General features: G+C 35.9%; 1 protein-coding gene across 1 annotated transcript in view; it reads right to left on the minus strand.

The window, feature by feature from the left end:
* Nucleotides 1–20,882, minus strand: part of COL5A2 (collagen type V alpha 2 chain) — a gene marked incomplete at its 5' end in the record, with an annotated part of 141,469 nt that overhangs the window by 52,136 nt on the left and 68,451 nt on the right. Inside the window, 4 exons of the mRNA XM_063086042.1 lie at nt 4,277–4,330; nt 5,752–5,784; nt 13,692–13,724; nt 16,263–16,276. Coding sequence (XP_062942112.1) covers nt 4,277–4,330; nt 5,752–5,784; nt 13,692–13,724; nt 16,263–16,276 — 134 coding nt within the window. The remainder of the gene's footprint in view (nt 1–4,276; nt 4,331–5,751; nt 5,785–13,691; nt 13,725–16,262; nt 16,277–20,882) is intronic.

The following is a 20,882-nucleotide window of genomic DNA, read 5'->3' on the forward strand; positions in this document are numbered from 1 at the left end:
TCCAGCCAAGCCTGAGTTTCAGAGAAGTGAGCAACGATTTCCAGCTGCCAAAATCCACCCTCCTCCTAACCCACATTCTGGAGGCAGCTTGGGGAACAGCCACGTCTTCAGTTCTGGAAAAGCTCCGTCCCCTAACTTCATCATTCCCACAAGTCTTATTAAGTATTTTCTGGCTTGTTAACCCTGAAGCGTCTCAGCAGGCTTTAAAAAGAAATAAAGGACCAAAGAAGTCATACAATAATGTAGTTTTTATTATTAGAAGCAGGAATCAAGAAAAATATGGTAAGCGAATTAGAGTTTAATAGTAAAAGAAGCTTCCCATGCTTAAACATGAGAATACCTACTGACCCACAATAAGCTATTCAAAAATGAGCTGATAAGGCAGAGGGAGTAAACACAGGACAAGCTGGGGTGGCAGAGGGAGTGGTTGCATGTGACGGTTTTGAGCAGAGTGGCCTAATAACTATTCATAAATTTAATTAATATTTTTAATATATTCAAATATTCATATAGACATGTTTACTTCTTAGAGTAGTGGAATAAATAAGGTAATTTATCTAATTTAAAAGATATTTATATTCTATTTATATTAAATTAAAAAATATGTCTACTATATTTACATTTTCTATTCTTAGAAAATTATTCTCATCTTTTAAAAATCAAATCCCTTCTGACTCCTAAACTACTGACAATTCACTTCACTCTTTTCATTATATATGATAGAGGCTGATTTTAATTGCTGTCCTGGATCATATGAATGTGGGCAACATGAGCTGAAAATGTATATCCTTAATGGCGGTGTAGACAAAGTAATAGTCTGACTTATTCATAGAGCCTTGCATGGAAAACCGTTAACGTGTTTATGCAATGTTCAATTGTTAACTGATGACAAGGTTACTATTACATGCAAAAAGTGAGCTAAAACATGATCTCTGCTCCCAGCGAGATTTCCAAAAACAAAACAAAAACTACACTTAGTGTCAATGGGAGTAGAGAGAAGTTTGGGTAATATTAATCTTCAAAATATATGGTATCCTTCTCTAGTCTTCTGTGATTAATAATCATATTTCCAAATCTGATCTATAGATTCATTTTTCATTGATTTTTTCTGTGCTTCCATGGCATCCCCTCTAAATAGCCTCCACTATTTACTCGTACACAAATCTAGATTAAAATTAATAAGAATTTATGAAATTTATCCAAGATTAAGTGAGCAAAATAAACAAGATTACAAGTGAGAATAAAAAATTATATAAAACAGGAGCATGTTTACTGATAAATTTTAAAAACAAATTGTAATTTGAGAATCCATTAAAGAGATATATTTTTATATTTCCAAGTGAGCTGAATCACATAATTTTTATATAAGGTAAATGTTTTACTTATTTTCTCTCATCCTCCAGGATACTCTAAAAGCTCAAGCAGTAATCTACAATAAAAAGTACTTGTAGATTGCCACTAGGTGGCGACGTCCACAAATAGAAAAGGGTAAAGCCCAGAATTTTATTTGCTGTTAGTTAATAGTATCTCTCACACACACACACACACACACACACACACACACACACACACACACACACACACACACACACACACACACACACACACACACACACACACACACACACACACACACACACACACACACACACACACACACACACACACACACACACAGACAATAAAATGTTAGAGCTGGTACGAACTAGTATATTTGCCATTTTACAGATGAGGAAACTGATACCTATAAAGGTTAAGTGTCATATTGTAGAACCATTAGTACTTAGCACACTACTGACTGTACATCTCCTGACAGGTTGCTAGTTTGTGGCTATGAAGTTACCTAGACAGTACCCTTAAAACTGAGGACATGTGATGAGTGAGTCATGATGATCACTGGCTAGTATTAAGGCTTCGCAAGAGTCTCTATATCAGTAGTTCTCAATCCCAAGCAATTTTGCCTGGATTTGGCAACCTCGCAATCTTATGGGGGGTGGGGGTTGCTACTGGCATCTAGTGGGTAGAAACCAGGAATGCTGCAAAATATCATACAATGCATAAGGATTTATCTGGCCCAAAATATCATCAGGGTCGAGCTTGAGAAACTGCTGTACATTGTGAGCCTTCTGTATTGTTTGATAGAAATGGAAGCAGGGAAGAAAAATGGCATTTACGTTTGCAATATCACCCTATATAGTGGCAGCCATAACTTTAGTCCAGCTAAGCAGCTCCTGGAAGGCTTGGGACCTGAGGTAAAACATTCTACCTGTGGGTATTCTGTGATGTTATGCCGGTGGCTTGAAATTAGTCATGGTGGGAGTATTTACACCAGGAAAATCAGCAAAAGCTACAAGTCAAAAACATTTTTTAAAAAAAGAATTGGTTGTTAAACATCACTGTCACAACATTGCTTGCTAGGATTAAGAGAGGAAGAGATTTCTTACCTGGGTATCTGCCAGGACTCACTTAATTGCTTAATTCCTCATAAATAACTACTCCCCACTTCTCTCTCTCTCTCTCTCTCTCTCTCTCTCTCTCTCTCTTTCTCTGTCACACACACACACACGGATCCACACACACTCATATCCAATTCACATTGATTTTCTCAGGCCTAACCAAGATAGGACATAAACCACATCACACACTAAGTAGGGAAGAGAAGAGAAGTAAGAGGGTTAGAGGGTAGACTCACTGAATCTTAACCAAGAATTCTGGAAGTCTGACCAGTATCCCCACAGAAAATTCCACCTGGACTTAGGATCCAGTGTTATCAATTACTTCAAACGCACAAGTACCCTGACGAAAAATCTTCTCTGCATGACCACTCACCCTCCACCCGACTGAAGTTATCTTCTGTCTGTCTCAGTCATTCTACACCCTGGACAGACATCTGGAGAGCCACCAGCACTAAGCTACCAACACTAGTGAGGCAGTTCAGCAGATCAGCAATGAAGAATGGGGCATAAAATCATAAAATAGTAACAAAGACAAAGCTAGTAGCAAGAGTTCCTAGGGACATGATCTAAAATATGCTTTGTTCTCATTTATATACTCAAAGTTGTTGCTTCCTTGCTCATCTATTTCTCCCATTCAGATATGGATAAATACATATCTGGAAGGCCAAAAATTCTTTGAGGCTTAAATTTTAGTAGAAATCATTAGAGAGAAAATTAAACAGCACAAACAAATTTTTCTGATTGAAATGGGATGATAGCAAAATACAAATTAATCTAGTTATTTAATTAATGTGGTTATTAATGTATTTAATATAGCAGACATTAGATTTTAGGGGGAAGATATAAAAAAAAGAATTGTAATCATAAAACTGGAGAACAATACTTATTCTTTACAGGGAGGTTATAAGAGAAAATATTTGGGTTGCATTATGTAATATCTTCATGTTTTACCTCAAACGTATAGAGGTGATTATTTAAATTTAAAGGTGTCCCCTTTGTATGGTAATGGTGTTAATTTTAAAATTACTCTTTTGACATCTCTGCAGCAGCTGCTCAGTGAAAAAGGCAGAGTACTAACTAGGAAATAAGTTTGTTGTACAGTTACTTAAAAGAAAATATTATTCTCTAGTAATTTATTTTTCCTCTATCCAGTTTGGTTATTCTCATAGCAATCACAGATCACAGAATGTGGGTGTTTCACCTCAACAGTTCATTCTTGGAATTGTTTACTCAAGGATCACTACTTCGGAAAATAACATGTTAATTATGTTTTCTCTAATTCTACTTTATTTTAATTTGACCTCATAAAGGATGAGGAAATCACATTTGTGTTGTCTAATAAGATAACAGGCAATTATTAGCCTGTGATAATTTCCTCTGAATCAGGAGAGTTACACAGTCACTTCATGACATGAATTCTTTGTCACATTTGATAGAGGTGACACATAACAGCTAGGTAGGAAAAATAAATTCTCTGGTTGCATAGTCGAGCTAGGCAGCTACAATTAACAAAAATTTACTGCATGTTATCAAACAGCTAGAAGAGAGGAGATCGAATGTCCTCATCACAAAGAAATGATTAAGTTTTGTAACAATGAATATGCTAATTACCCTGATTTTATCATCACACATTGTATACAGGTATCGATGTTCAACTCTGTACCTCGCAAATATGTATAATCAATACACTTCAATAAAAAATATATACGCAGGTGAAAGAGCAACAGCGCCCCCACCTCCTTGGTGCAGCCCGGGGGCAGCACCCTGCAGACTGACTCACATGGTACAAATATGCAAAAAGGAAGCCCCTGCCAACTTACAGGTCTCCCTTTTGGGCCTCGCTCTCCTCTTGGTCCTTGTGATCCTGGAGGTCCCTAAAACAAAAAATGATGATTATGCCTGCAAAACATTTATACTTTAGATGTTTTTGTTTTAAAGGTTTGCTTGATAAAAGAAAATCAGAAAACAGAAATCACGCTTCTTAATTCAGTTCAGTTGAATACCACAGAGAATAAATCCATGTGCATTTAAAATGTCTGTATATATAGAAATATTGTTTATTTTAGCATTGAAGCACGAAGTTCTGAAAAGAATTAGGTGCCACATAAGAGCATCATGGAGCTCTGAATAGTAGTGTGTCACTGGTAGTGGCAAATTTTTAAGGATCATTTTTTCTGTCTTCTCCCAGGTAAAGCCTTTGCCACAAAATTCTGGGCACAAAAACATGCAGTTCAGATTTGGAGAACGACTTAAATGTGCAGCCCCCAAATGATCGATTATCCAAGGGAATGCATGAGTTCAGATTGGTACATGATACCTCATATTGTTTGTCACTGTTCAAGCTGCTGATGAAAGCAATGGAAAGAAAAGCCTCTTAAGCCTACTATTGCTTTATGTATGTGCAAGCATCTTTGTGCGGTTTTTTTACTTGATTTACAATATTGTGTCCTTTCCATTGTATATCTAAAACCCACCTATGATTTCCAAATCATAATTGAAACTATTTCTCCTTTAAAATAACAAATGACTATTTTATTTCAAAAGTGGTGCTATTGTGCTGATATCTGAAATTATCCTCCCCCCCCCGCCCCGAAATAGCAATTGCAAGGTGGTTTTTATTTCTCTTCAAAAAAGAATTTCAATTGAGTTATGAAGATTAGATTTTGCATTTCCTCAATGCAACATACAGCATTATCTAAAAGCAAAAGCTTCAGGACTAGAGTAGGTCTGTAAAAGGTGTACTGGTATTTTACTTAAGTTGATTGGATGTGTTTTAAAATTTACATAAAATGTGTGTGTGTGTGTTTATTATCCAAATAGTTACCTATAAATGCTGCTGATAATCCAAACCTGAAATAATTAGTGTTTTATACTAAACCTATGCTATTCTGATAAATAATTTCTCAAATTCCACTGCACTGTGATTTAATTTTATTAAACAGATAAAAGTAGTCTGCCTTTAACCACGGTGAAACAACAGACAAGTATGCTCTAATTTCAATGAACAAGGTCAATCTAAAATTAACAATAGATTGTTTTTGCCTTTCACATAACCGATAGCAGCACTAACACATGAGGAACCATAAGGATGATCAATTTCAGAATGAATGGTCCTCAATGTGTCACTCATTGCTGCAAAGGAATGCCTAAATTTGAAGATGTTTCAAGACAAAATGTTTCAAGAAAAAGAGCATCATTGTTTACATTCTATTGTCTTCTCATGGATATATCTGTAAAGATATTCAGGATCTCAAAAAACACTACAGTAACACAAATTTTGTAGGAATCTACTTACTGCAGGTCCTGGGCGACCACGAATGCCTGTTACCTAAACAATAAACAAGATAATCTGTAAAGTTTCTACAGAGATTCAGAGAATTCAATAGTCAAACAAACAAGAATAACAAAAGTTCCAATGATTTTTTAAAAAACAAAAAAATGTTGTCAGTTGATGCGTATTTCCTCCTTATTATCTAATTTGAATTGTAATACAGGGAGGCAGGACTGGGGTGGTAATTAAGAGAACCAACACTGGAGCCAAGAAGCCTGGATTCAAATCCTGACACTACCTCTTACCAGTTAAGTGACCTTGAATTAATTATTTATTCTCTCTGTGTTTAAGTTTCTTTTTCATGGAACATTAAATGGAAACTTAAATATGAAATGGTGGTGATTATTATGAAATTATCTCCCTCACAGAGTTGTCAAGATAGATAGATATTTATAAAGCACTTAGCAACTAACACAGTAAATACACATAAGTGTTTTTAATTGAAAGAAAATAATACGAATGGTTTACTTTTTAAATAATCTTTGTTAAAAAAAACAAGCATATTGAAGGCAAAGCAAAAATGTAAACACTTTAACACTGTCACATAAATAAACCTGCATATTCTTTTGTCTTGACAGACTGACGATAACTCCTTTAATGAATGGTGGTTGAAAAACTTTCATCATATTTAATAATATATTTTTTGATCATTTAGAAGTCTGAGGAAGTTTTTAGTATCTTTAAGCAATACAGAATTCCAATCAGGGTCAAAGCATGACATATTTCCAAAAGCGTGTAACATAAAACTACTATACTAATACTAATGTTACCTATCACTCTATACCCACATGCAATATATTTAATTTTGAAAAACCATGGTTTTCTATCTTTTAGTCATGGGACTATAAAATCAGGAGTACAAAATATTAAATATCCTATTAAATAATTGCTCAATTGTGGTTTGCTTGTGTTATACTAAAAACTTGTTTATAAAATAACTAATTTCTGGTGGCAGGGAAACCATTTAGGATTTAGAAGACTACTTGAAGTAGTGCAGAAATACAGCAGTATGGAGGTTTCAAGATGGCGGCGGCTGCGGCGGCTGGCGCGGAGTAGCTGAGGTGGAAAAGGTGGCCACTGGGCCTCAGGCAGCCGGGAAACTTGTGGACCTTCCCCTGGCCATCTCTTAAGGGAGGACTGCTGCTGCTGGCCGGTCGTGGGGGCTCAACGCCACTTTGCCCCCGGCAGGAGAGGCTGCCTCATTTACAGGCAACAGCTTTGAAGTGTGGAGCAGGAAAAGAACTGATTCTTAGCTGCAAAAGTGAGTCTTGAAACAGGGAACACGGCGCCAGGGCTGCTGTGGATGCAGCCAGGATCCCGGAGACCGGGGCCGCGCTGAAGAAGGCGGCCAGCTGCCCTATTCAGGATTCGAGGTTTCAGGCCGGCATTAAAGAAGATTCCTGGGAGCGCCCGAGCGGCGCCGCGACTGAACAGCCCGAGGCGGCAGCGCCGAGAACACGGAAGGCAACAAACCAGAGACAGAGCGAGCGCCCGACCTGGCACAGCACTGTGAGTGATCCCTGGCACAGCTCTGTTCGGGGGGGTGGATGCCCACGCGGCTTCCGCCTGCACCACCAGGCCACTCATTGCCCCGGTGCTGCCTCCATTTTCCCAGGTGCGGGCAGCTCCGCCCTGCTCGGCCATCACTGAGCCCATTTGCTTGGCCTGGCGCGGGGCTTTCCGGACCCTGCGGGCCGACCTCCTCTCCCACTCCCTCCGCGGTTCTCTGGCAGGGCTGTGGGTGTGGGGTGTCCCGACCAGTTTTGGGAGGGCTAGGAAGTACGGGCGGGCAGACTGTCACTCCACCACACCCTGGACTCCGCCCCGGTAAACTTCCTGTTACTGGGAGGCAGATACCATCTCTGCGACCACCAGTTTGGAAAAAAGCCTAACGAATTTCTGGTTGGGAATAGTGTGGTAGGAGAGTTCCCAGGTCCGCTTGAACCTGCCGGAGAGCAGGCTGCAGGCGGGCACTAGACTCGGTTTATACCGGGGGGATACAAAGGTGAACAAGACCCGAAAAAGATCTACACAGTGCTACAAAGCCACCCAGAGAGACCGGTCGTCTGTGCCTAGCAGAAACCTGGTAGACTTCCTGGGCGAGGCGGTGCTGAGCAGGGTCTTGAAGGCCCAGCTGATAGACGAGGGGTGCAGAACACACGCCCCAGCCCAGCACAGTGTGCACAGAGGGGGGAGACGTGCGGCCAGGGAGGCGGAGACTCGACAGGAACCACACACCCGGTGGGGTCGCCACTGCACGATCTAACAGCCTGGGCCAGAGCACACAGAACGGGGAGAAGTCCTGTACAGAAAGTGAAAGCTCAACAGAGATCACACACCCTGTGGTACGTGATCCACCAGCCCAGCAGAGTACAAGCTGACCAGAAAGGTGGCTCCCCGGAGAAGCCCAAGACCCGAGGCAACCACACACACAAGACACTAGAGGCCAACTGAGCAGTCACGGCGGGAGCCATACCAAATTGGCAACCACAGCAACATCCTAGTTAGTCATTAGTCTTAAACCGGTGGACTGTGAAACCCCCTGCCACAATGAATAAACACCAAAAAAAAGACACCAGAAATACAAAAAATCAAGAAAGTACACCACCAAAAGTTAATAAATCTCATACTCTAGATCCTATAGAACAAGAAGCCCTTGAAATAACTGACAAGGAATTTCGAGTGATAATTCTAAGGAAACTGAATGAGATACAAGAAAACTCAGCTAGACATCATGATGAAATGAGGAAAAGTATACAGGATCTGAAAGAGGAAATATACAAGGAAATCAATTTCCTGAAAAAAAATGTAGCAGAACTTGCTGAACTGAAGAAATTATTCAGCGAAATAAAAAACACAACGGAGAGTTTAACCAGCAGGCTTGTCGAAGTTGAAGAGAGAACCTCTGAACTTGAAGATGGGCTGTTTGAAATAACACAAGCAGACAAAAAGAAAGAGAAAAGAATCAAGGACATGGAAGAAAATCTGAGAGAGATATCAGACAACCTCAAGCGCTCAAATATCCGAGTCATGGGTATTCCAGAAGGGGAGGAAAATGGAGATTCCATTGAAAACATATTCAACAAAATAGTGGCAGAAAACTTCCCAGGTATAGGAAAAATCACTGATCTTCAGATCCAGGAAGCTCAACGATCTCCAAACGTATTCAACCCAAAAAGGCCTTCTCCAAGACATGTCATAGTCAAATTGGCAAAACTCAGAGACAAAGAGAGAATCTTAAAAGCTGCAAGAGAGAAGCGTCAAATCACCTATAAGGGAGCCCCAATCAGGTTAACATCAGACTTTTCATCACAAACCCTAAAAGCTAGAAAGGAATGGGATGATATTTTCAAAATACTAAAAGACAAAGATTGCCAGCCAAGAATACTCTACCCTGCAAGGCTATCCTTCCGAAATGAGGGGCAAATAGTATATTTCTCAGACAAACAAAAACTGCGGGAGTTCACTACCACAAGACCACCCTTACAAGAAATCCTCAAGGGAGTACTGGGTTTGGTTCCTGAAAAATAACTACCACTGCCATAAAAACCCAAGAAAAATCAAAACCCGCTAGTACAATAAAAATGGCATTCATGAAGAGAAAACAAGCTAACAAAAACACTATCTACAACCTAAGGAACCAACAAACAAAGAAACCAAACAGTAAATCAGAAAGCAAGGAACAAAAGACACCTAAGACAACCAAACAACCAATAAAATGCTAGGAATAAATCAACACCTTTTAATAACAACTCTTAATGTTAAAGGCTTAAATTCCCCAATTAAAAGACACAGACTGGCTGACTGGATCAAAAAGCAGGACCCAACTATATGCTGCCTACAAGAGACCCACCTCACCCATAAAGATTCACACAGACTAAGAGTGAAAGGATGGAAAAAGATTTACCATGCAAACAGAAAAGAAAAACGAGCTGGAGTGGCTATTCTTATATCTGACAAAATAGACTTTAAACTAAAAACCATAAAAAGAGACAATGAGGGACACTACTTAATGATAAAAGGACTGATCCATCAAGAAGACATAACAATCATAAATATGTACGCACCCAATGTTGGAGCAGCCAGATTTATAAAACAAACTCTATTAGACCTAAAGAAGGAAATAGACACTAATACCATAATAGCAGGGGACCTGAACACTCCACTGTCAATATTAGACAGATCATCTAGGCAAAGAATCAGTAGAGAAACACAAGATCTAAACAAGACTCTAGACCAATTGGAATTGGCAGATATCTACAGAACATTCCACCCAACAACCTCAGAATATTCATTCTTCTCATCAGCACATGGATCATTCTCCAGGATAGATCACATATTAGGTCACAAATCAAGTCTCAATAAATTCAAAAAAATTGGAATTATCCCATGTATCTTCTCAGACCACAATGGATTAAAACTAGAAATTAATAACAAACAAAACTCTGGAAACTATACAAACACATGGAAATTAAACAGCATTCTACTTAATGACATATGGGTCCAAGAAGAAATCAAGCAGGAAATCAAAAAGTTTATTGAAACTAATGAAAACAATGATACATCATACCAAAACCTGTGGGATACTGCAAAAGCAGTATTGAGGGGAAAATTTATTGCATTAAATGCTCACTTCAGAAGAATGGAAAGATGGCAAGTGAACAACCTAACACTTCACCTTAAAGAACTAGAAAAACAAGAACAATCCAATCCTAAAGTTAGCAGACGGAAAGAAATCATTAAGATCAGAGCAGAACTGAATGAAATTGAAAACCAAAAAACAATTCAAAAGATCAACGAATCAAAAAGTTGGTTTTTTGAAAAGATAAATAAAATTGACAAACCATTAGCTTGGCTAACAAAAAAAAGAAGAGAGAAGACTCAAATAACAAAAATTAGAAATGAAAAAGGCGATATTACAACTGATTCATCTGAAATACAAGGAATCATTCGAGACTACTATAAACAACTATACGCCAACAAATTTGAAAATCTGGAGGAAATGGATAAATTTCTGGACACACACAAGCTCCCAAAACTGAACCGTGAAGACGTAGAAAATTTGAACAGACCAATAACAATAAAGGAGATTGAAGCTGTTATCAGAAGGCTCCCAACAAAGAAAAGCCCAGGACCAGATGGATTCACAGCAGAATTTTACCAAACATTCAAACAGGAATTGACACCGATTCTTTACAAACTATTCCAAAAGATTGAAACGGACGCAAATCTCCCAAACTCATTCTATGAAGCAAACATCATCCTGATACCAAAACCAGGTAAAGATATAACCAAAAAAGAAAACTACAGGCCGATATCCTTGATGAATATAGATGCAAAAATCCTCACTAAAATACTAGCAAACAGAATACAGCAACACATACGAAAAATTATTCATCACGATCAAGTGGGATTCATCCCAGGGATGCAAGGTTGGTTCAACATACGCAAATCAATAAATGTGATACACCATATTAATAAACTCAAACACAAGGACCATATGATCATCTCTATAGATGCTGAAAAAGCATTTGATAAAGTTCAGCACTTATTCATGACAAAGACCCTCTATAAGTTAGGTATAGAGGGAAAGTATCTCAACATAATTAAAGCCATATATGCCAAACCCACTGCCAATATCATCCTGAATGGGGAAAAGCTGAAAGCTTTTCCTTTAAGAACAGGCACTAGACAAGGATGCCCACTCTCACCACTCCTATTCAACATAGTGTTGGAAGTACTAGCCAGAGCAATCAGAGAAGAGAAGGAAATAAAGGGCATCCAGATTGGAAAAGATGAAGTCAAACTGTCCCTGTTTGCAGATGACATGATCCTATATATCGAACAGCCTAAAACCTCTACAAAAAAACTGTTGGAATTGATAAATGATTTCAGCACAGTAGCAGGATACAAAATCAACACACAAAAATCAGTAGCATTTCTTTTCTCCAATAGTGAACATGCAGAAGGAGAAATCAAGAAAGCCTGCCCATTTACAATAGCCACCAAAAAAATAAAATACTTAGGAATTGAGTTAACCAAGGAGGTGAAAAATCTCTATAATGAGAACTACAAACCACTGCTGAGAGAAATTAGAGAGGATACAAGAAGATGGAAAGATATTCCATGCTCTTGGATTGGAAGAATCAACATAGTGAAAATGTCCATACTACCCAAAGTGATATACAAATTCAATGCAATCCCCATCAAAATTCCAAAGACATTTTTCTCAGAAATGGAAAAAACTATTCAGACATTTATATGGAACAATAAAAGACCACGAATAGCCAAAGCAATGCTCAGCAAAAAAAATAAAGCTGGAGGCATAACACTACCTGACTTTAAGCTATACTACAAAGCTATAATAACCAAAACAGTATGGTACTGGCATAAAAACAGACACACTGACCAATGGAATAGAATAGAGAATCCAGAAATCAACCCACACACTTACTGCCATCTGATCTTTGACAAAGGCACCAAGCCTATTCACTGGGGAAGGGACTGCCTCTTCAGCAAGTGGTGCTGGGATAACTGGATATCGATATGCAGGAGAATGAAACTAGATCCATACCTCTCACCGTATACTAAAATCAACTCAAAATGGATTAAGGATTTAAATATACACCCTGAGACAATAAAACTTCTTAAAGAAAACATAGGGGAAACACTTCAGGAAATAGGACTGGGCACAGACTTCATGAATACGACCCCAAAAGCACGGGCAACCAAAGGAAAAATAAACAAATGGGATTATATCAAACTAAAAAGCTTCTGCACAGCAAAAGAAACAATTAAAAGAGTTAAAAGACAACCAACAGAGTGGGAGAAAATATTTGCAAAATATACATCTGACAAAGGATTAATATCCAGAATATATAAGGAACTCAAACAACTTTACAAGAAGAAAACAAGCAACCCAATTAAAAAATGGGCAAAAGAGCTAAGTAGGCATTTCTCTAAGGAAGATATCCAAATGGCCAACAGACATATGAAAAGATGCTCAACATCACTCAGCATCCGGGAAATGCAAATAAAAACCACATTGAGATACCATCTAACCCCAGTTAGGATGGCTAAAATCCAAAAGACTATGAACGATAAATGCTGGCGAGGCTGCGGAGAAAAAGGAACTCTCATACATTGTTGGTGGGACTGCAAAATGGTGCAGCCTCTATGGAAAATGGTATGGAGGTTCCTTAAACAATTGCAAATAGATCTACCATACGACCCAGCCATCCCACTGCTGGGAATATACCCAGAGGAATGGAAATCATCAAGTCGAAGGTATACCTGTTCCCCAATGTTCATCGCAGCACTCTTTACAATAGCCAAGGGTTGGAACCAGCCCAAATGCCCATCATCAGATGAGTGGATACGGAAAATGTGGTACATCTACACAATGGAATACTACTCAGCTATAAAAACGAATGAAATACTGCCATTTGCAACAACATGGATGGACCTTGAGAGAATTATATTAAGTGAAACAAGTCAGGCACAGAAAGAGAAATACCACATGTTCTCACTTATTGGAGGGAGCTAAAAATTAATATATAAATTCACACACACACACATACACACACACACACACAAACCGGGGGGGGGGGAAGAAGATATAACAACAACAATTATTTGAAGTTGATACAACAAGCAAACAGAATGGACATTGTTGGGGGGGAGGGGGGAGGGAGAAGGGAGGGAGGTTTTGGTGATGGGGAGCATTAATCAGCTACAATGTATATCGACAAAATAAAATTTAAAATAAAAAAAAAAAAAAGAAAAAAAAAAAATAAATAAAATAACTAATTTCTTTTTTTGAGAGTACATATATAAGTACTAATATGCAACTATAGCTAAGTTCATTAAAGGCAGATGAAAACTATGTATATCCATATACTTACAACAGGAACTAATCCTGGTTCACCTTTTTGTCCCTACAAAATTAAAAAAAAAAATTCAGTTAGCAAAATGTAATGGCTCGTTGGGCCTGAACATGTCACACTAGACTATGCCATGTAAACCCTGGGAATTTCTATGTAAGAAATGTAAAAAATGAGAAAGTTAATCCATTTTTAGGATATTTAGCCAGAAATTATTTATAAAAAAATTACTACTAATTTGAAAGACATGAAAAAAAAAATCAATCCAGTGTAGGAAATGTGTAAAGCTATTTTTCGTCAGTTTTTACAGAAATCAAATCCAGAGTTAACTAGAGCAAGAAAAAGTTGTGATGAAAAGAAGTAAAGATAAGACACCATAGGAAAAATTACCCAGACTTAAAACACAAAAGGAAATCTGGAAATTTTTATATATTTTAATTTTCACACTCTTATTATATGACAGATAGTTTACAGCAACTTATCAGACACTATTCCTGAGCTGCTTGCCACCCTTTTTTTTTAGAACTTATGGAAGAATATGAAAAATAATAAGTTAAATGTGCTCATCTTTAAAAAGATGTAATAATTTTAGCCAGTTAATTCTCAATATCTAAGAAAAATCTAAAAAAAAATCAGTTGCATAGGAAAATCAAAAATAGCACAAGAAACTATCATAGCTTAAAGCAAAGTCAGGTCAGTTTATTCATAATATTTATAATAGATGTAGCAAATATAATAGATGTAGATGGAATTTATTTTGATTTTAGAACTTCAGATTCTCACATTTTGTATTCTCATTGCATAATATCAGGTACACAAGTTAAATAATATTGGATGAATTGTGAAAATATTTATTATACATTAATTTATATTTTTTATTTCAGGATTTGTCTTCCAACAGATTTTGGTCTCCTCAGGGTCATGATTGCATCTTTATCTACTTTATATCCTCAGTGTGTCGCATAAAAGTTCTAATAAATTCTTCTTGAGTATATCAATTTCTATTAACATTATATGAAATAATGTTTTTCACTAGGCAATTGCGAAGATGATATGAATTTAACCCTTATATCCAAAATGGAGGAAAATAAGGGGAATGAGTTTTAGTTTATTTAATTTCTTCTTTCACATGTATTACTCTGTCATCTGATAATAATAATAATAATAATAATATGTGTTCATAGTAGGGAATATTGAAAATAGAGGAAATATACAGAAGAAACTAAATATCCTACTCAACACCCAGGAGATAACCACGGTTAACATTCTGGCCTTCCTAGTTTTCCATCGTGTACATTCACTCTGATTTACATAAACAATGGCTCATTGTTTTACTCCTAAATTTTATTTTCAGGGCCGGCCCTGTGGCGCACTCGGGAGAATGCAGCGCTGGGAGAGCAGCGGCACTCCCGCCGCAGGTTCGGATCCTATATAGGGGTGGCCGGTGCGCACACTGGCTGAGCACAGTGCAGGCGACACCAAGCCAAGTGTTACGATCCCCTTACCAGTCACAAAAAAGGAAAAAAAAATTTTTTTTTTAATTTTCATTTTTGAATTGAAAACTAACCTTACAATGAATACCCTTATGTTTATGTGGCACCTCTGACTGATACCTGATGATATGTTTTTAGAAGTTAAATTTGTGGATTAAAGATCATACAGATTTTTAAGGTTTTTGATCTAGATCCCCAAATTTTACTCCCAAAAGGCACAATCTAAGTGTATCCTTACAATGGTATTTGACACCTGGCAAGATTTTGTAAAGTGAAAATTTTAAAATATTTTATAATCTTGATAATCACATGATGGACTCAATGGCAAAACTAATTGCCTAACATCTGCCATGGAAACTGGAGTCACTGCCCATTACCACTCTTTTCATCCCTGTGCCCATCCCGTTTGGGTGAGATTGAAGCAAATGCCATAATTTTCAAGATAATCAGAAAACTAAGAGCACTCCCAGGGGACAAAGAACTCTCCCCACTCAGGAGGATTACCCACGTCCAGATGACACATGGCCAAGCTGGCCGGCCATACTAGGTCACGGCTATATCCTACCACCGTCTTCTTGAGCGTAAAGATTGTCTCCAGGATTAGATTCTAAGCTTCCTGAAGGTGGGAGAGGGAAGCAATGGGTGTTTGGTGAAATGTTTAGTTAATTCTGGATCTTTACTTCCCAACCAGTGAAAGAGGGACCACATACCCATGGAAGTAGAACCGACATTCTTTATTCCTTCCTTCCTCCCTTCCTTTTGTCCTTCCTTATTTTCTTCCATCAAATGTGTATTGTGCTTCTAATATATGTAAAGTGTATACTTAGCACAGTGGTAAGTGCAAAGCATACAATGGTCTTTCAGGCAGAAACAGGTCTTTCTTATACAAAGAAAAATTAACCATAAAGTGAATAGAATAGGGGCATCTGAAATCTATAAGCACAATAACTGAATTGTGCTCATATGTTTGTCACAAGATATTTACATGGTATTTTGTACTTCACAAAAGGCTTACAAACATTTCAGTGTCCAGTTCTGTGTGGATAGCATTTGAAAGAATTCTGTTTATGAAAAAGAAACTATGCAAAGTGAAACTTACCTTTCTTCCTCTACCTATAAAAAGAAAAGAATAAGTATGTTATTTCATGAAGAAACAATTACCGAGAATCTGCTAAATATTTACTTTCAGTAATAAGTTGCTTGTGGAGTTAGAATTAAACAGATTACTTTATTACCAGTAAGCAGAACTCAAAAGTTGTTTGGGATCAATATTTCCATAAAAGGCAATGTAATGCATCCCTTTGAAAAATTCTGACATGATGTCAATATTCTTCATAACCTTTATATAGCATTTAAAGTTCATTAAATTGTTACACTGCTGTGTTATAACACCAAGGTCAAGGATTCAGATCCCCATACCGCCCAGCTGATAAAAAATAAATAAAGTTCATTAAATTATAAAATTAGCTATTAAAGTTATAATAAATTATTTTTAATTAATATTTTCTATTTTTATTTGTTATACTTTTTATGAGTAAGGCTTTTCATTTGTATGGTTCAAAAGCAAAAATGCATTAAAGGTATACAATTATACAGTGAAAAATATCATTTCATCCTGTTCTCTTTTCCCTGTTTTCATCCCCCCACCCCTACACATGAGGCAACTCTTATTGGTTTCTTACATATTGTTCTAAAATTTCTTTTTGCATACCGTTCTTCATTTGTCTGTGTATCTTATAGACCTTTAAATCTTAGAGATCTTTGCCTATTGGCATGTAATTTCCTTATAGTTTTTTATAAAAATTTTTATAGAATTCCATTGTGTGAATCTATCATACTCTAACCAACCTTCACCTTTCCCCGTAATGAAAATTTGGATTGTTTCTAGTCTTTTGCTTTTACTAAGATATAATTTATCACTCAACCAACACACTTTTAAGAATGAAAGTGAGGGCTATTGTTTATTGTCAAGGAAAATGGTGTAATGTGGGGTTGTCCTGGCCAAACCAAGATGAATGATCATGCTAGCTATAACAAATAATATTGTAACAAATAATGGTTATATATATGACCACATGAAAGTATACTTATAGGATGAATTGCCCAATAGTCTATTTGAGTAAAAGACTACAGGGATTTTTAATTTGATGTATATGACCAATATCCCTCCATAGAAGTTATACCACTTTATAATTTCATAATCAATGTTCATATTTCCACAAAGGAATACACTGTGATACTAAATGTGTTATCAAATATTTTAATTTTAACCAATCTGATAGGTGAAACATAATAGGCCAGTGTAGTTTTAATTCACATTTATTTTAATTCACATTATCATATGTTGAGAAACTATTTGTACTTTCTTCTTAAAAAATTGTTAATTAATTTCCTTTGCCTATATTTTGATTGGGTCATTGACTTCTTAAATTATATATAGGGTCTCTTTATATGTAAAGGATATCAATTATTTGTGGATTGAGTTGCAATTTTTTTTTACTTTGCTCATGTTTTGTGTTATGCAAATGTTTATTATTTCTATGCATTTTTATGGCATCTGGACTTTGAGTCAAAATTAACATAGGAAGATTTTAGGACTATTAAGCAATTTTCCTGTTTTATCTTTAAAACCATTATGACTTAATTTTTATCATCTAAATCATTGCTTTACTTGGAATTTGCCTTGGTGTAGGATGTATGATTATCATTCAGCTTCAGTTTTTTCCAGGTGACTTCCCAGCCATTGCACTCTCCACTGCTGATGTCGTCTTTATCATATTCAAACTGACATGTATATTTGGATCTACTTCAAGACTTTTTATTTCATTCCACTGAACTCTATCTAGTCATGTACCTAGACCACACTTTTTAAATAAGTCATCTTAATATGTCTTGTAGGGCTAGAAATCACTTAATTGCTCTTCTTTCTAAAGATTTACCTGACTATCCTTTCTTGTTTATTCTATGTAAATTTTGATTTACAACACATCAGATTCTAAAAAAAAAAAAAGTGTGGTATGTTTTTATTAGGATCATGTTAAAATTATTAATTAACTAATGGAGAATTAATGCATTTTTAATGTTTACTCTTCCTAACCAAGAACATAATAGCATATTAATTTTTTTTAAGTTTTCATTTGAATTAGTAGTAGGTTTTCTTCAGATGGATCTTGTACATTTCATACTAAGTTAAATGTGCAAGTTAAATGTTAAAGTTAAGTCTATCCTTAGGCATTTGTTGTTATATAAATGAGGCATCTTAATTCCCATTATTTGTCATATGATGTAATTTTTTAGACATAGTAACTCAATTTCTGCTTGTTAATTTTGCACTGCACTGCCTTACTAAATTCTTTTATTTTGTAGTAATTTTTTTGCTCAATTTCCTTAAGTTTCGTAAACGCACAATTATATTTACTGCAAATGGATAGTATTAGCTATTTTCTAATTTCTAAATCTCTGATTTCTTTTTCATATCTAATTGTTTGTTCAGGCACATTGAGTGCTATTAAATGATAGTGGTAGTAACAGATATTCATGTTCTATCCCCGAGTATAGAGGAAATGCTTCTAGTATTAAACATAATGAAGCTTTTAAGGTTAAATGGAAGTATTTTATTATATTAATAGAATGTCCATTTCTTACCACATTACTATTTTTATCAAGAATATTTATTGATCTTTGTCAAATACCTTTACTTCAATTTTTGAGAAATGCATACACTTTCTCTTCATAGAACTACTAAGATAATTACTTATATTAATGGGGGGGGGGTTTGCAGCAGCAGCAGTAGTAAGGTTACATGTGGTGCTGTTAACAGCTTTTTAAAAATTGAATTATTCTTGTGCTTATTAATCTCCACTCTTTCATGACTAAATATTCTTTTAATAAGGTGACAGATTTAATATTTTATTTAGAATTTTCCTTTTTGTGCAATCATCATTTTATTTTGCTATCAGTGATATATTTCCTTCATAGCAAGACTTTGGTAATTTGCCTTCTCTTTCACTATTCAAGAAGATTTTTAAAAGCATTAAAATCATCTGCTTTTTTAATGGTCTGGCACAACTGTGAAACTCCCTGGACCTACTGCTTTTGGGGGGAGAGGGGTCTCACTGCTTTGCAAATTTTTCTGTTTCTTTGATGCAATTCTACGTGTTCAGTTTTTCTCTTCCTACCAGGGCTAGACAGAAAATTATATTGTCCTAGAAAATAATCCATTTCGTATAAATTCTCAAACATTTTAAGATAAAGTTTTGTAAACCTCTTATGATTCTCTTATGTTCTTTTACTTTCATTCGGTTATTTTCTTATCATTTCTTATTTTAGGTTAATTTATTTTATTGGTGTTTTTGTAGAAACGTCTTTTGGATTTACATATTATTTCCACTGTATTTCAGTTTTCTTAATTTCCAACTTCTGATTTTTTTCTTTATAATTTCTTCTACTTATTTTCAGTTTATTTTGTCTATTCTTTTCTAATCTTTTCACATGGATGCTGAAAACACATACCTTTATTCTCTCTTGTTATTCATATGAGCACAGAGCTATGACTTTGTCATTACCTTTTTAAAAATAAAATGTTTCATCATGTTTTCAAGAATTTTTGTTTGGTTTGGTGTTTTAGTACTTCTGATGCTTATAAAGATTTATATATTGGCTCTACTATTTATCTTAACATTGTTTTTTTTTCATTGCTCTTAGATCTGTATCTGTTTAGACAGCTTCTATCAGCTCCATTAAAATAAGCAATGAGATAAATGACAGTGCTTCCTTTTCTTACATGCCCCCCACCTTTTCTTCTAGCATTTAATTTTAAACAGAACATACCCTTTCTTACCATGTATCTTTGTACTGTTAAATGTGCTACTACTTTGTCTATGTAATTTGTCAGGCTTGAATAATATTATTTGATTTCTACCCATAAAGATGAAGAATTAGCAAACTCACTCTAGTTCACACTTTCTTTACTTTCTTATTTGTCACCCTAATTCACACTTTTGTTTTAAGTCTTTTTCTAGAGTTAAATATAATCAATGCTTGCATAAGTTCTTTTGACAGTTTCTCCAATTAAGTCTTGGTTGTCTTGGGCTTGTCCCATGGTAGTTTCCCTAAGAAATTTATGGAAACCATACTCCCAAAGTTCCTGTGTCTTCAAAACCTTTTTCTGTAGCTTTTATACTTGAAGGAAAGAATGAATTTATATTTAAACTTTAGTTCCCTTTTTTATTTTAGAAATTTGTAGATATTGCTCCACTATCTGACATTGGATGTTATTGTAGAGAAGTTTATGATCTGCCTGAATATTTTTTTCTCTTTATAAATGACCTGTTCTTTTTCTCTGATAGACCAAAAAATTCTTTCTTTGTCTTTATAGTTTAGTGACTTTACTATGATATGTCTCTATAAGGGGTCTTCAAAAAGTTCATGGAAAATGGGTATTATTTTTAAAATTATGCATGGATTGCAAAATTTTTTGCACCAAAATAAACTCATACTCACTTGTTATAACATGTCTGAATAAGATCTAGTTTCAGGCACAAAGAAGGATAAGACATTAATTTGAAAAGAGCCCCTGTCACAGCAACATTCTGCTGAAATTGAAGCAAGAACAAACATCAAATTGATGGTGACACTTGGGTGGAAGAATAGTGAAATCATTGATGCTTTATAAGAAATTTATGTAGACAATGCCCCAAAGAAATCATAAGTTTTATAA

The sequence above is a fragment of the Cynocephalus volans genome, chromosome 1 (assembly GCF_027409185.1).
Source record: "Cynocephalus volans isolate mCynVol1 chromosome 1, mCynVol1.pri, whole genome shotgun sequence".
NCBI classification, from domain to species: Eukaryota; Metazoa; Chordata; class Mammalia; order Dermoptera; family Cynocephalidae; genus Cynocephalus; species Cynocephalus volans.